A 14,135-nucleotide genomic window follows, 5' to 3' on the forward strand; every position below is an offset into this window, starting at 1 on the left:
TGTAAAATCAGGATGGTAGATATCTTACAGGGTAATTAGATTCAAAAACATAGAGAACCCCTCTAGGCAAAACCTTAAGTTACAAAAAAGATACACAGACAGAAATAGTTATTCTATTCAGCACAATTCTTTTCTCAGCCATTTAAAGAAATCATAATCTAACACATACCTAGCTAGATTACTTACTAAAAGTTCTAAGACTCCATTCCTGGTCTATCCCCGGTAAAGACCAGCATATAGACAGACACAGACCCTTTGTTTCTCTCCCTCCTCCCAGCTTTTGAAAGTATCTTGTCTCCTCATTGGTCATTTTGGTCAGGTGCCAGTGAGGTTACCTTTAGCTTCTTAACCCTTTACAGGTGAGAGGAGCTTTCCCCTGGCCAGGAGGGATTTCAAAGGGGTTTACCCTTCCCTTTATATTTATGACAGGTGCATCCACCATTAAGGTGCCTAGTACTGCTACTCTTCTGGCTGAGGTGATGGCAACAAGGAAGGCAATCCTCACTGATAGGCAAGAAATGGAACACAGAGCTAGCAGTTTTATGTTATGGGAGGTTTAGCGAGTGCCAAAAGCACTAAACACAATATTCCATAAGGATAAGGTCTTGCGATTACTACGCCCAAAATCCAGTCTTAAAATAGTTTCAGAAACCAGTCAATTCACTTGTGTTTTTCCCAAAGCCCCATGCCTCTAATGAGGTGTGTAGACTTCATTCCCTCCACCTATGATGAGCATTGGCATTCTACCTGAAGAGAACAAAACATATTAGGAAGTCACCTAGACTGTTCATTGCCATAGCAGAACAAGTATGAGGATAAGCCATGTCTTCTCACAGGACCTCTAGCTGTATCCTGCTTTCAGTTGACACAGCTTCCTCCCTCACATGGGTAAGAGCTCACTCTATAAGGGCTCAGGCAACCTCAATAGCATCACTTCAAGAGGTACCCTTTCTTGATATTTGCAGAGCAGCTACATGGAGATCCATCCACACATTTATAAGACATTACACCTTAATCCAGGACTCTGCCACTGATGCATTCTTTGGGACATTAATCCTGCAAGCAGCTATACCACAAGCATCCTCCCATCCACCTCCTCTTTAAGTACTCCTTGTCAGTCACCCACAGAAGAATACACATAGGAACCACAACTCAAAGAAGAAAGGTAAGAAGTTACTTACCTTATTGTAATGAGTTCTTTTTGATGTGTGCTCCCTATTTGTATTCCACTACACACCCTCCTGCCCCTCTGCATCAGTTCATGACTGACTTCATAGTACAGAAGGAACTGGAGAGGTGGTCAGTCCGCCTCATCCCTTATTCCTTTGGTAAAGAGCATGAGGAGGTCAGGAGCACAGATCAATGGACGCTACTTGCAAATATTCTCCAGTCTCCGGTACATGGAGCACAAGTGTGCCCACAGTGGAATTCAGAAAGGGACCACTTATCTCAAGAACCTCTAGTTACATTAACATTACTTTCCTTTACTGAGTTCTAATCCTGGCTTTGCCAGTGATTCACAGTGTGGCCTCAGGAAAATCTCATTTTCTCAGTTTTCCCACTGTAAAATGAGAAATAATATGGAGTAATAATATGCAAGCTCTTTTCCTAGGGAGTGAGAGAAATATTCTGCAGTAGTTTTTTGGATCTGGCCAGAAAGCAAACCTCTTGAATTTACTTGCTTTTGAATTGCTAGTTATGGCCTTAAACACACACTCCTTTTATGAAGCCAGAAGGACTTACCAAATTGCTGATTCATCTTTTTGTGGTAAGCTGTCAGAAAAGTTTTCAGGTTGGCACAAAAAACCCCATGGTATGTTTCTGTACCATTGCAATGTAAATTTTAAAGTTTGATGGGATTAGCTATATCAATCTCCAATTAGAAAAAACGCAAGACAATTTGCTTAGGTTGAGACAGTTGAGTTGGGATAATTGAACTGTTGTGTCTCTCATGCTCAGTTAGATCTGTGTTTTAATACTACTAACTTTCTGTTCAGAGTTACAAGCATGCATCAGAAGAATAAGGGGCCGTAGATATGGAGTGTGTAAATGTGCTCAGTTCATGAAACATGGTAGTTGACTTGAATCATTCTTATGATTTATAAATATGATATTGACCTTTGATGATCCTGAACACACACATTTTTGTCATAATTATAAGCTTCTGAAAGTAAGTGATGCTAAATGACCCAGTGAAGACTCTTGCTTACTATATAGCAGTGCCTACATTTCTTTGATAAAAGTTCAAAGTTGCAGGAGAGGCTGATCTAAAATAATTGAATGATTTTGTTTCAGATACTTTCAGGTACCATAATTGCATGTGATCAGAACTGAGATGAAAGGTTACATAATATGTAAAAGATATTTGCCCCAAGACTGTATTGTAAGCCTTTGAGACAGGGATTTTGTTCTGCTATCTCTTGTAAAGTGTCACATGCATTTGTGGTGTTTTCTAAATGACTGGTGATGATAAAAAGATTCTATGTAAACAAAGATATTAAATATTTACAACCGGAACAAGCTTGATTACCAGTTAACAAATGGGCTTGCCATGTTTTGAAATAGAATTTGGATCATTAGTGAACTGAAACATGAGAATTTAAAAAGGAAGACAGGCAGTCCACAAGAAAGAAGTATGAAATAAAAAAGTTTACCAACCTAAACATCCTGCATGTTCAGACATTCCGTTCATCATCTTCAACGCGGATTCCTGCTGAGAAGGAACACTTTTCATGATGTTGTTTCATTTGGGCAACCAGGCCTTGCATTTCTTTGTTGCACTGTTTGCATTTTGCATGCATGTCTGTATTACCCACAGGTAGAGGAACTTCATTAAAATATTCCCAAACTGGGTCTCTTTTACGGTCTGCTGCCATTATAGGTTTTCCCTTCTAGTGAGAGAATGGTATGGTAGATCTCAAATCAATGAGTTTTAACTGTACATAGTAAAACTACATAATAGTTTACATATCACTAACCACTTAAGAGAGTAAGAATCTGCATTTTTTACGTTACAAAAGTAATATATATTCCCTACACTCCAAAGAACCAATTTAGTTGTCAATATCATCAAGCTTTGATATAGTAGAGAACATTTCCCCTGACTTCGGTGCAGTTCCGGAGAGACTGTACTGTTCATCAGGGGTGGTGGTTTTTGTTTTTTTTTGGTTTTTGTCCTTACTACCAACTGTAAAAATATTTTCTTACATTTCTTACCATTATTCCTTAATGAATCTTAAACTTAAATAATAAAACTAGTTTATTTAACCAGCACCATGATTCAGTAGACTCAGGTCAGTTTTTCCAACTGGGATTTGTACTTTAACCATTCAAAATTCATTGCACAGTTTCACCAAGCATCATTAATTTAATCCTCATGCTGAAAGTTTTTAGATTCTCTACAGGATTCTTTGTGTATTGAGCCATATGCTGCATAGTTGTATATAAATCTCTGTTTACTGTGGCTTTCTTTAATTTAGTTTATATATTTTCAGCTTCTGTATGTAGGTCTTAAAAATTAGAACAGGACAAAACCAACTGAGTAGTTCTTTGTACAGTTTAACTGAAGAAAATCTGATGGGTTTTATTTACTGATTTCCAAAATCCATGAGTTTTGCTCAAAGTTTTATATTCATATGAAACCCCAAAGTCCACACAATGGTGAACAAAATGGGAAATATGATTGTTTAATTATGAAATGACAAAGTTTTCGCAACTAAACAGATAGTTGACCAACACATACTTTCAACCCCCGATCTTCCCTACAGGCTAAAGGTTCCACGTGCCCCTTCTTTATACTTGTGTCTTCTGGGAGAGGCTGCTCTTGGTCATGGACTACTATTTTAACCACTTCTTAATCTTCTCTATGATAGGAAATTTCTTGCCCACCTTACAGAAGGTGCCAACAATGTATTCTCTAGGGTAAACTGGGTGCAGGCATTTCTACCACCATATCATCTAACACCTTGGCATAAGAATATGAGAAGATTTTTAAAAATGGATCTCAAAAGTCAGGCTGTTCAGTCCGTATTTAGGCTCCTTAATAAGTGGCCTGATTTTCAAAAGTGTAGAGCACCCAACAGTTCCTATTGAAGTTGGTGCCCCGAGCCCTACCCAGAAGACAGCAGATAATTATTACTTTAGTGGGAACAACTTAGAATTTTGGAGATGTGCTGAATACTAGCTCATTCACCTGTCCAGTCATGGGCCTGTCTTAACCTTCGTCATGATATAAGGGTTTGAATCAGTACCTGAAACCATACAGTTTTTTGGCAGCATATGGTTTGAACAGGTCTATATATTCAAAATAATATTATTACACAAAAGTCAGCCAAGATTTCATTTGTAAAATGTTCACATTTGAGACACCTATCTGTAGTGGAAATATGTGGAATTTTGGTAGTTTTACAGCAAAATGTTCTGAGGTGATACTGAACTCTAATTAAAATAATCTAGATATTAAGGTGGATTGGAACCAGGGGAGAAGGGGTGCTTTGACCGTTAAAAAGTGTTTTAAAAAGTTCATAGCTTTCCCAGAATAAATTTATTTGTTAATATATGAAATGAAAACTTGATTCTTTGCATTCAGGATTGGTTTGTAATTAAAATCTATTTTTTCCTTTGCATCATTGCATCAACATTATTATTTTATTAAAGGTTTTTTGTTTGTTTTTTTTGTATCAAGGCCAAACACACACATTGTCCATAATAAACCACAGCTCAATAAGGTCAAATAGAAATTTGAAGTTTATGCTATAAAATTAATAGATGGTAAAAAATAATTGGTTTGTTTTAGATTTTGACAGAACAAGTATGCACTCAAGTTGTTCATAAACCACATCCAGAGCCAGATTCTACAGTGAAAATTCAGAATCCAAGTAAGGAGATTATTTTATGTTTGTTTCAAATTAATGGCGAGAGGTTTTTTTTAAGAAAGTGTTATTTCAGTTTGCAAGAGCAGTTAATATGTTGAGTCCTTGAAAGAAAATAGGCTTTTATTCAATACTTTTATTTTATGATGTCAACAGCTGGTTTTTGGATGGGATTTAAAAATGTGTTATGTAACATATTTGCTCTTTTACAGTGATTCTTAAAGTGGTGGCAACATTGTTAAAAAATTCCACACCAAGTGCAGAGCTGATGGAAGTTCGACGTTTGTTTTTATCTGATATGATAAAACTTTTCAGTAATAGTCGTGAAAACAGAAGGTATGTAAATCAAATATTATTTCTCCCAATAACAGAAATAGGTCAGCTGTTGCCACACTCAATGTTGTTAACACATAACAAATTTTGGATAATAGTCTTGAGTATTGTATTGTGCAGTTTTACATAATGTGCAGTAAATATATGGTTAAAACAAATGGTATGAACACCCGGTAGTTAATTTTAAATCAGTGATAGATATTTTTGTTTTGTTCACAATGTTTAACTTAACAACATTTTAAGATCCTGAATTTAAAACAAAAATAAGTGCTCTATTAAGATTACATTGACGCTCATAGGAGAGAGGCTATTTAAATTGTTTTTTTCATCCTGTTCTTCTCATCTGAATTTTAAAAAAAATGAAAAAAAAGTTGAATTTCTTTTGGATATATTTTGAACTAATTATTTTTCTTTAGATGTTTACTTCAGTGTTCGGTGTGGCAGGACTGGATGTTTTCTCTGGGATATATTAACCCTAAGAACTCCGAAGAACAGAAAATCACAGAGATGGTGTACAACATCTTCCGTATTCTCTTGTACCATGCAATAAAATATGAATGGGGAGGCTGGAGGGTCTGGGTGGATACTCTTTCTATAGCACATTCCAAGGTAAGAATTAGTTTCTGGCATTTCTGTTGATCCCAATATCTTCCTAAGCCAAAGGGGTCAGTAATACAGTAGATACAATATAAAGTGATTCAGTGCCATCTTGTGGATAGCATAGGACGTGATAGGTTAGCATTTTTCTTTATTAGTGTGAGTTCTTTACTGTGAAATCTTTAATGAACTATACATAAATTATACTATTGATTCCCCCCTAAATTAACAAAGTATATATTTACTCTGAAATTATGATCTGTCATGTTCCATTTAAGGTCACCTATGAAGCTCACAAGGAGTATCTAGCAAAAATGTATGAAGAATATCAAAGGCAAGAGGAAGAGAACATAAAAAAGGGGAAAAAGGGGAATGTGAGCACTATCTCAGGCCTTTCATCTCAGACAACAGGAGCAAAAGGTGGACTGGAAATTCGAGAGATAGAAGACCTTTCACAAAGCCAAAGCCCAGAAAGTGAAACAGATTACCCTGTCAGCACAGATACCAGGGACTTGCTCATGGCTACAAAGGTGTCAGATGATGTGCTTGGAAGTTCAGATAGACCAGGAGGGGGTGTACATGTTGAGGTTCATGATCTGTTAGTTGATATAAAAGCTGAAAAGGTAGAAGCCACAGAAGTAAAGCTTGATGATATGGATTTATCACCAGAGACTCTGGTAACTGGAGAGAATGGTGCCCTCGTGGAAGTTGAATCCCTTTTAGATAATGTATATAGTGCTGCTGTTGAGAAACTCCAAAACAATGTCCATGGTAGTGTTGGTATCATTAAGAAAAGCGAAGAGAAGGATAATGGGCCTTTGATAACACTGGCTGATGAGAAAGATGAACCTTCTACTAACAATACCTCATTTCTTTTTGATAAAATACCCAACCAAGAAGAGAAACTTCTACCGGAACTTTCCAGTAATCACATTACTATTCCAAATGTACAAGAGACTCAAATGCATCTTGGTGTGAGTGGTGATCTTGGATTGCTTGCTCACATGACTGGTAGTGTAGATATGACATGTACTTCAAGTATAATAGAGGATAAGGAGTTCAAGATTCATACAACTTCAGATGGAATGAGCAGCCTTTCTGAAAGGGAGTTAGCTTCATCATCCAAAGGATTAGAATATGCTGAGATGACTGCTACAACCCTGGAGACAGAGTCTTCTGGTAGCAAAAGTCTACCTAATGTTGATGCAGGAAGTATAATATCAGATACAGAAAGATCTGATGATGGTAAAGAAGCAGGGAAGGAGATAAGGAAGATCCAGACAACTACTACAACCCAAGTAAGTTAGAGGTGCTATAATTATATCAGTATGTGACATATATGTATTTGATTACAGGATAATTAATCCAATCACAAAAGTATATCTAATCACAGCTGTGGCCAACTTTTAAAGGTATTCTCTTTACCATCATAGCATAAGTATGTCTTGCAAACATTTTTATTTTCAAAATGGGTGGTCCATATTTAATGATCTTACTTTACTATAAGAAAATCTCACTCATTGCAATTATGGAATATTACTTTTAAAAACTTTGCTGGAGAACTATATTAGCCCACATGATTTATTTCTTGTGGACAATGTGACTAATAATTATAAAGGTTTATTGTACGCATCTAAATTCTTTTTTTCTGTTTTAAGGCTAGAAATGTTTGTATTTTACTTAAGCAAGGTGCGTGAGGTAATAATTTTATTGGACCCACTTCTCTTGCATCAATAGAGTTGCTCCATTAAAAGATATTACCTTACTCACCTTGTCTCTCTAATATCCTGGGACCAACATGGCTACAACCACGCTGTATTTTACTTAGGCTTTTTTATAAGACAGAGTATAATAAAATATAACTTCCAGTGTTTCTTCACTGTTTTTAATGGTTTAATTCTCTTTGTTTCTCCGTGCCAACCAGTGTTTGGGTAGAGTTCCAACTTTGGAGACAGTACTCAAAACTTTTTTGGTGGTATATAAGAGCCTTACTATCTCATCATTACTAAGGCTACAATTTAGTAACGGGTATTTTTAGTAAAAGTCATGGACAGGTTATGGGCAATAAATAAAAATTCATGGCCTGTGACCAGTCCATGACTTTTATTAAAAAAACCTGTGACTAAATGTTGGAGGGGGTCATGTGGGAGGGCTGCTGCTGGGGTTGCCTGGGGTCCACAGCACCAGCTTCTGGGGGCTGCAGACTGCGGCTACTCTGGCCGCCCGCCCAGGGACTATTGCCAGAGCCAGCAGACCACAGATGCTCCAGCCGCCTCGGGACTGCTGCTGGGGCTGCCCAAGCAACAGCTGGTGTGACTGTTCCCAGGGCCGCTGTGGCTGGTGAGACTGTCCCGGGGCCACCTGAGCAGCTGGCGCTGGGGTCATCCACACAGGCCGCTGCAGAAGTCATGGAGGTCGCGGAAAGTCACAGAATCTGTGATTTCCATGAGCTCCGTGACAGACACTGAGCCCTAATCATTACCAGTCCTTGCTGTCTCCATCATAGGTTTATACAGAGAACCGTAGAGAAAAGAAGTGCCTAAACTTCAGAGAAACTCTTTTGATAATGGAACACCCACAGTATATGGCTTTCCTGGCTGTGCCCAAAGAGAATTATTCACATCCTTAGTCTGTGATTGTGTTTCTACTTTGGGGTCTCTGATAAGGGGTTCAACATCTGACTCTCTCAGACCCCAGAGGACTATTCTGGGAAAGCTTTACCTGGCTACCAAAGGTAGCCACTGGAAATCCTTCTTTTCCTTCAAGGAGTCTAGTGGATCATGCTCAGGAAAAAAGGAGCAAGGTAGTGGACAAGATATCTCTTCCCAAGCCCTGTTAATGGCTATGGATTCTAGGCAGAAAACAGATCAAACTAATTTACTATGATACACAATCAGCGCTCTGCTGAGTAGGTCAGGAGCGCCTAGGGTTTGGGAAATTCTCCACCTCTTCTGCGGATCTCACAGTAGGGCCAAGGATCCCACCAGACTTAGAGCCCCTCCTAGATTCTAGGCTGGCCCCGCTGAAGTTCTAAGAGCTTCCAGGCCAGAACAACTTCATTTAGCCACTATCCTTCTCCTCCCTTCCTGACCACTGCTGCTCCCCTTACCTGCTGTGCACAGGGGTAAGTTCCTGTGCCCTCCGCATGGCTTTAGCAAACATCACCAATTTGGGCCAACAATTCACACGTGCATGGGAAAAGGAACTCACTTTCCAGTTTGGATTGCCTGATTGCTGCCCACCTTTCAGCCCTACTGTCTCCCTCCATGGCCAGGCTTTACATCACTGGTCTCACTCCACCATCATAAGGCTGTGTCTCAACAGACAGCACTTCAATTCAGTTTGCCCCTCCCCTTACAAGAATACTGACAGTCCCAGAATTACCTGATCCTCAGGTACAGGATAAAGATTATTTCAAGCTGTTCAAGTGGGAGGACAAGCCTCACTTCACTTCCAGGATTGTGCATACATTGTTGGCACCATGGAGGCTCTTGTATTCAGTGTTACAGAAAGACACTGAGATCTTTGCTGAGAATCTCCAGAGTGCAGAAATGGATGACATCACCTTGCCACTCTTGAGATTGCCACATCAACTTAAGGATTCTTGGTAATGACTTACTTGGCAAAAAGAGAGTCTGATTTAGAGAGAGCTTTAAAATGACCAAATAACTTTCTGCAAACAACCGTGTACACAGGTTACTCCTCTAGGGAGGTGGTCAGATGGATTTGGTTGTCAACCAAGTCCCTTGAAACTAGGGATGACAGGTAGAGCTGATACAGATGCTGCCTGGGAAAGCTATGTATAGTAGTTTGCAGCAGGAACCACTTAACATAGCATCAGGAACACCTTGAGAGGAATACTGATATCTGTAGCAGCACAATGGTCATCATCTGATCAAACATCTAAGGCTACCTTGTCTTTCTGAAGAACACTGCTGCATGAAGTAGTAGTCCAGAATCTGTAGTGGTGTGTCTCAGATATTGGGAATTCAGGGCTTCCAAAGGCAGTTCCCTCCCCACAAAAGCTACAGTACTCCTCTCAAAGTAACAGACTCTGGCTTCCCTGAATCTACCCCCACTGTTCAGGGAGAAGAACAGTTCCTTTAACAAGGAGACTGAAAAAGAGTAATGCTAACCTTCAGTGAACAGAGGTACTGAGCCTCTTCCTCCACTTCCTGCATTTGGCATGTAGGTACAATACATTGACCTATGCATTGACAAGTGCTATGAGAGAGAGGCATGGGTTCTTTTGTATGCAAACTCCCAAATTGGTGAAAACCTACCTTCTCAAAATTACTGCAGCACCTCAAGCAAGGTATAGGATCCCCCATATTTTAAGGCACTCTGCATAATAGAGAAAAAGCCCCCAAAATCTTCAGTGAAGAAGAAAGTGTCAAAGCTGTTCAAACTCTGATTTTTCAGTTGCCAGATGGTTTTTATTCTTAGTCTAAATCATCAAACAAAGACGGCTGATTCCAGGAAAATCAGCAAATGGACTGAGAAATAGGGGAGTAATGGGGAACAGATTGCTTCTATTGTGGAGTGTAGGTTTTTTTGGTTAAAATATCAAAGGGAGAGGGATGTAAGGATATTTTCCTCTTCTGTCCTGTTTTAATCAATATCTATATATAGCTCTATACATATAGAGATATAACAAAATAGGCAGAGCTACACTATCTTACCTTGTCACTGTTACTCTTCTGTTTTCTCCTCTCTCCTCCTTCCCCCCTCCTTTGATAAATTCACTTGTTGCCTTTTGTTGAGATTGTAAATTCTTCAGGCCAGGGACCATGTCTTTAATCTATGTTGGAGTTAGAAGTCCCCAGCACAATGGCACCCTTATCCTTACTGAGGGTACTAAACACTACTAAAATTAAGTGTTTATTATAAATACTTGTTTCAGTTTGATGTGATACAGAAAAAGACTAAACCACATTACAGATATAATCACTAGGAAAACTATGGCCACAGAATTCAAGACTGAAAGATCTCTCCAAATTGTGTAAATATTCTTGATATTTCCAGATTCCATTTTAGGTGAAATTTCCACCTCCTTTTGTTCCCACACACTTGATTTTAATTACTGTTCTCTCCCTGGTTTTAGGAGCTGATCCTGGTCTCATTCAAATCAATGGTAAAAATCCCATGACTTCACTGGTATAGGATCAAGTCTGTAAAAATTATTCTGATGAGATATAAAATAGACAAGCAGCAGCAGCAGCAGAAATTTAGATCTTAACTCAATTGTCAAACGGGTCTGTTAACAATGTGTCCCTCTACTGCTCTCAAAACGGAGGTTACAACATTTCAGACTAAAGATCAAGTGAATTTTAGAGCTGGGTTTCTGTACTATTCTGCTTTTTACAATGCAAAAATAAATACACCATAGATGTCTTTTGCTGACAATCGGCATGCAGTATTCAGGAATTTGCAATTGAATGTGATTAAAAAAAATCCACTGACTAAAATGTTGTCCATTTAAAGCAACTTGTTCTAAATTTGTTTTGTTTAGAATAGGAAAAACGAAAAGAAAAGATCACCCAATGCATCTTCAGCTAATGCAATATTATTCCTTACAATAAAATTTCTTTTATGTTGTCTAGTCTGGTTTTAAAGTAATCCCAAGCAATCTGGCTTCTGTTGTTGCTTTTTTGGGAGTCTGTTCCACAGTCTAAGTGATTTCATCATTAGGAAGATTTTCCGAACATTCAGTTTAAATTCTTTCTCTGTAAAAATTTTCCTCCCAGTAATCTTGTGTATCACACTAAATAATTCCTTTTTTTTCCCTTTGTGTTTGTTCACCAAGGGAAAACAGCTCAGGACTACCTAGAAATTAAAACAATATAACCCACAAATCAGCCACCAGCTAGGAGACACTAAAGGCTGTCTTGGGAGGCCAGAAAACTTACTCAATTAAGACATAATCTGGTACAAGATACCTAGAAAGCTAGATTTGTACTTCTGAAAAAAAAGACTATGATGATGATCCTCCTAAAATATATTTAAATTACTACCCCTGTGACGGGATTCCTGGGGTGCAGCCTGGGACTGTGGGATCGCTGTGCCTCGTTAGTTTTCCAGCCTGGGCTGTGTCTCACAATGCTTTGCTAGTGACAAGCAGCAAACTCCCCTGGGTGCTGTTATCACTAGCACAACCACATGTGGAGCCCTACACCCAGCTAGATTGCATGAATGCTCCCGGAGCCACTCATGAGTCACACAGAGAAAGACACAGCCAAATCCCCCCAACTCCCAGCCTTGTACCTCAGGAATGAGCAGTGAAAGTTTATTAATTAGTTCACCACTTCATCAGTGGATAGTGGATATACACCAGCCTTTGTAAACCTGAGCAGATTTAGCAAATACTTCAGGCAAACTCACTGGTAAAGATAAACAGTAAAATATGTTTATTGATTACAAAAGGTAGATTTTAAGTGATTATAAATGATAGGCAAAAAGTCAGAGTGGTTACCAAAATAAAATAATATATATATACATAAGTTTGCAATCTAAATCCTATTAGACTGGGCAACATCTAGATAAAGCAGGTTTTTTTCACCCCTCTGGATATTGCAGTTCACAGTACACAGGTTTCACCCTCGACACCTGGGCCAGTCTCCTCTGTTGGAGTCTTCAGTCTTCTGAGTGTCCTTGTTGCTTGCAGCATAGGTTTGGGGATGGGGGACGGGGTGGGGTAGGGTAGGGAGGAGAGAAAAGGCCAATCATGGGGCCATTGTGTTCTTGTGTATACCCTTAGTCCTATGTGCTTGGAGAACACAAGTCCAGGCATGTCAGGTGGGCATTGCTGATTCACAAGGTGAAGCAATACCCCAGTACGTCTCCTGTGAGTGAGTCATTGAATTGTAACTCCTCTACTGGACAATGTCTGCTCAGCACTTGCCTTTGAGTTAGTTACCTCCCTTGTCGTTGTCTCTGGAGAGCTAGTATCTGGGCACTTCCCAAACCCACAGCATATTTTAGTGAAAACCATACAATACAATTCTTATTATTTCATATGCATTGATTATATCCATAGTTATATAGAACAATGGCTTTCAGCATATCATAACCTTTCCCCTGACATCTCACATGGCATGATTTATGTGCACTATCACAATTATATATAAATATGGGGGTTACAGTATAGAGTGTCACACACACACACCCCTCAAAATATCTAGACAAGATCAACTTGCCAAAAATAAACACACTATAAACAAAATCCCTTCAGGGTGTACGCTGAGGAACCTGAAATGCAAAATGTCACTAAACAACTGAAATGAAGGCCCAGATGTGAGGCTAGATTGTTAGCTGGTGTAAATCAGAGTAGTTTCAATGAGGCTACATCAAATTACACCAACTTTATCTGGATGGCACTACTGGTATATTTTATTTTTTATTTTCAGCTCCAATTATAGCTCCTCCTTCTCCAAATCTTATCCATGTGCAGTTTTAGAATTCATTGCATATGTTTAACACAAACTTTGAACTTTTTGTTAACATAGGCTGTGCAAGGTCGGTCTGTTACCCAGCAAGACAGAGACTTGCGAGTTGACTTGGGATTTAGAGGAATGCCAATGACAGAAGAACAACGACGCCAGTTTAGTCCAGGTCCACGCACAACTATGTTTCGTATTCCAGAGTTTAAATGGTCTCCAATGCACCAGAGGCTGCTGACAGATTTGCTGTTTGCATTAGAAACAGATGTACATGTTTGGAGAAGGTAGAAAAGCTATATTTCTTCTTTTTAACTTTATTATATATCTGTTTATCAGCGAAGTAAAAACATAATTAGATACAAGACATATATTGATAACTACTTTTTTAAAGGTAAATTTCCATTGTAGAGTCAGCTTTACCAGACTTACCTTATTATAGTATCTGACATGCCTCAGTTAATTCCTATTCTTTGTAAGGGATAAAAACTGCAGTATCTCACCTATCCTTTTTGAATTACTGTGTCTTAATGGACTTTTTACTAGTAACCACTACATTTAATATGGGGATGACAAATATCTGTGCCATTATTTTTAGTAGCCACTACTAGCATTTGGAAGTGTTTGCATTCTTAATCCAGAAATATTTGTTCCACACACCAGCCTTCATCCTAAGGGGTATATCTGTATTTGAATAATTTATTTATTTTATGACTTAATACAGATGACTTAATACAGGAGAATTTACTAGGCAGTCACATCTAGCTGAAAAACAAGTTTTCATTTCTGTAGAGATTTCTAATTATAAAACAATAAAGACATGCTTTGTCTTGATTAGACTTAACGGCCACATTGCTATTAACTGTATATTTTTGGACATAGCATCGTAATTCATTTA

At 38.6% G+C, this 14,135-nt stretch overlaps 1 protein-coding gene across 6 annotated transcripts in view; it reads left to right on the forward strand.

Moving 5' to 3' along the window:
- Positions 1-14,135, forward strand: part of NBEA (neurobeachin) — an 848,497-nt gene that overhangs the window by 315,819 nt on the left and 518,543 nt on the right. For all 6 annotated transcript variants that reach the window (XM_073341812.2, XM_073341823.2, XM_073341834.2 and 3 more), the window contains exons 19-23: positions 4,796-4,877; positions 5,084-5,207; positions 5,621-5,813; positions 6,080-7,099; positions 13,307-13,524. In XM_073341812.2, coding sequence (XP_073197913.1) covers positions 4,796-4,877; positions 5,084-5,207; positions 5,621-5,813; positions 6,080-7,099; positions 13,307-13,524 — 1,637 coding nt within the window. The remainder of the gene's footprint in view (positions 1-4,795; positions 4,878-5,083; positions 5,208-5,620; positions 5,814-6,079; positions 7,100-13,306; positions 13,525-14,135) is intronic.

The sequence above is a fragment of the Lepidochelys kempii genome, chromosome 1, assembly GCF_965140285.1.
Source record: "Lepidochelys kempii isolate rLepKem1 chromosome 1, rLepKem1.hap1, whole genome shotgun sequence".
NCBI lineage: Eukaryota > Metazoa > Chordata > Testudines > Cheloniidae > Lepidochelys > Lepidochelys kempii.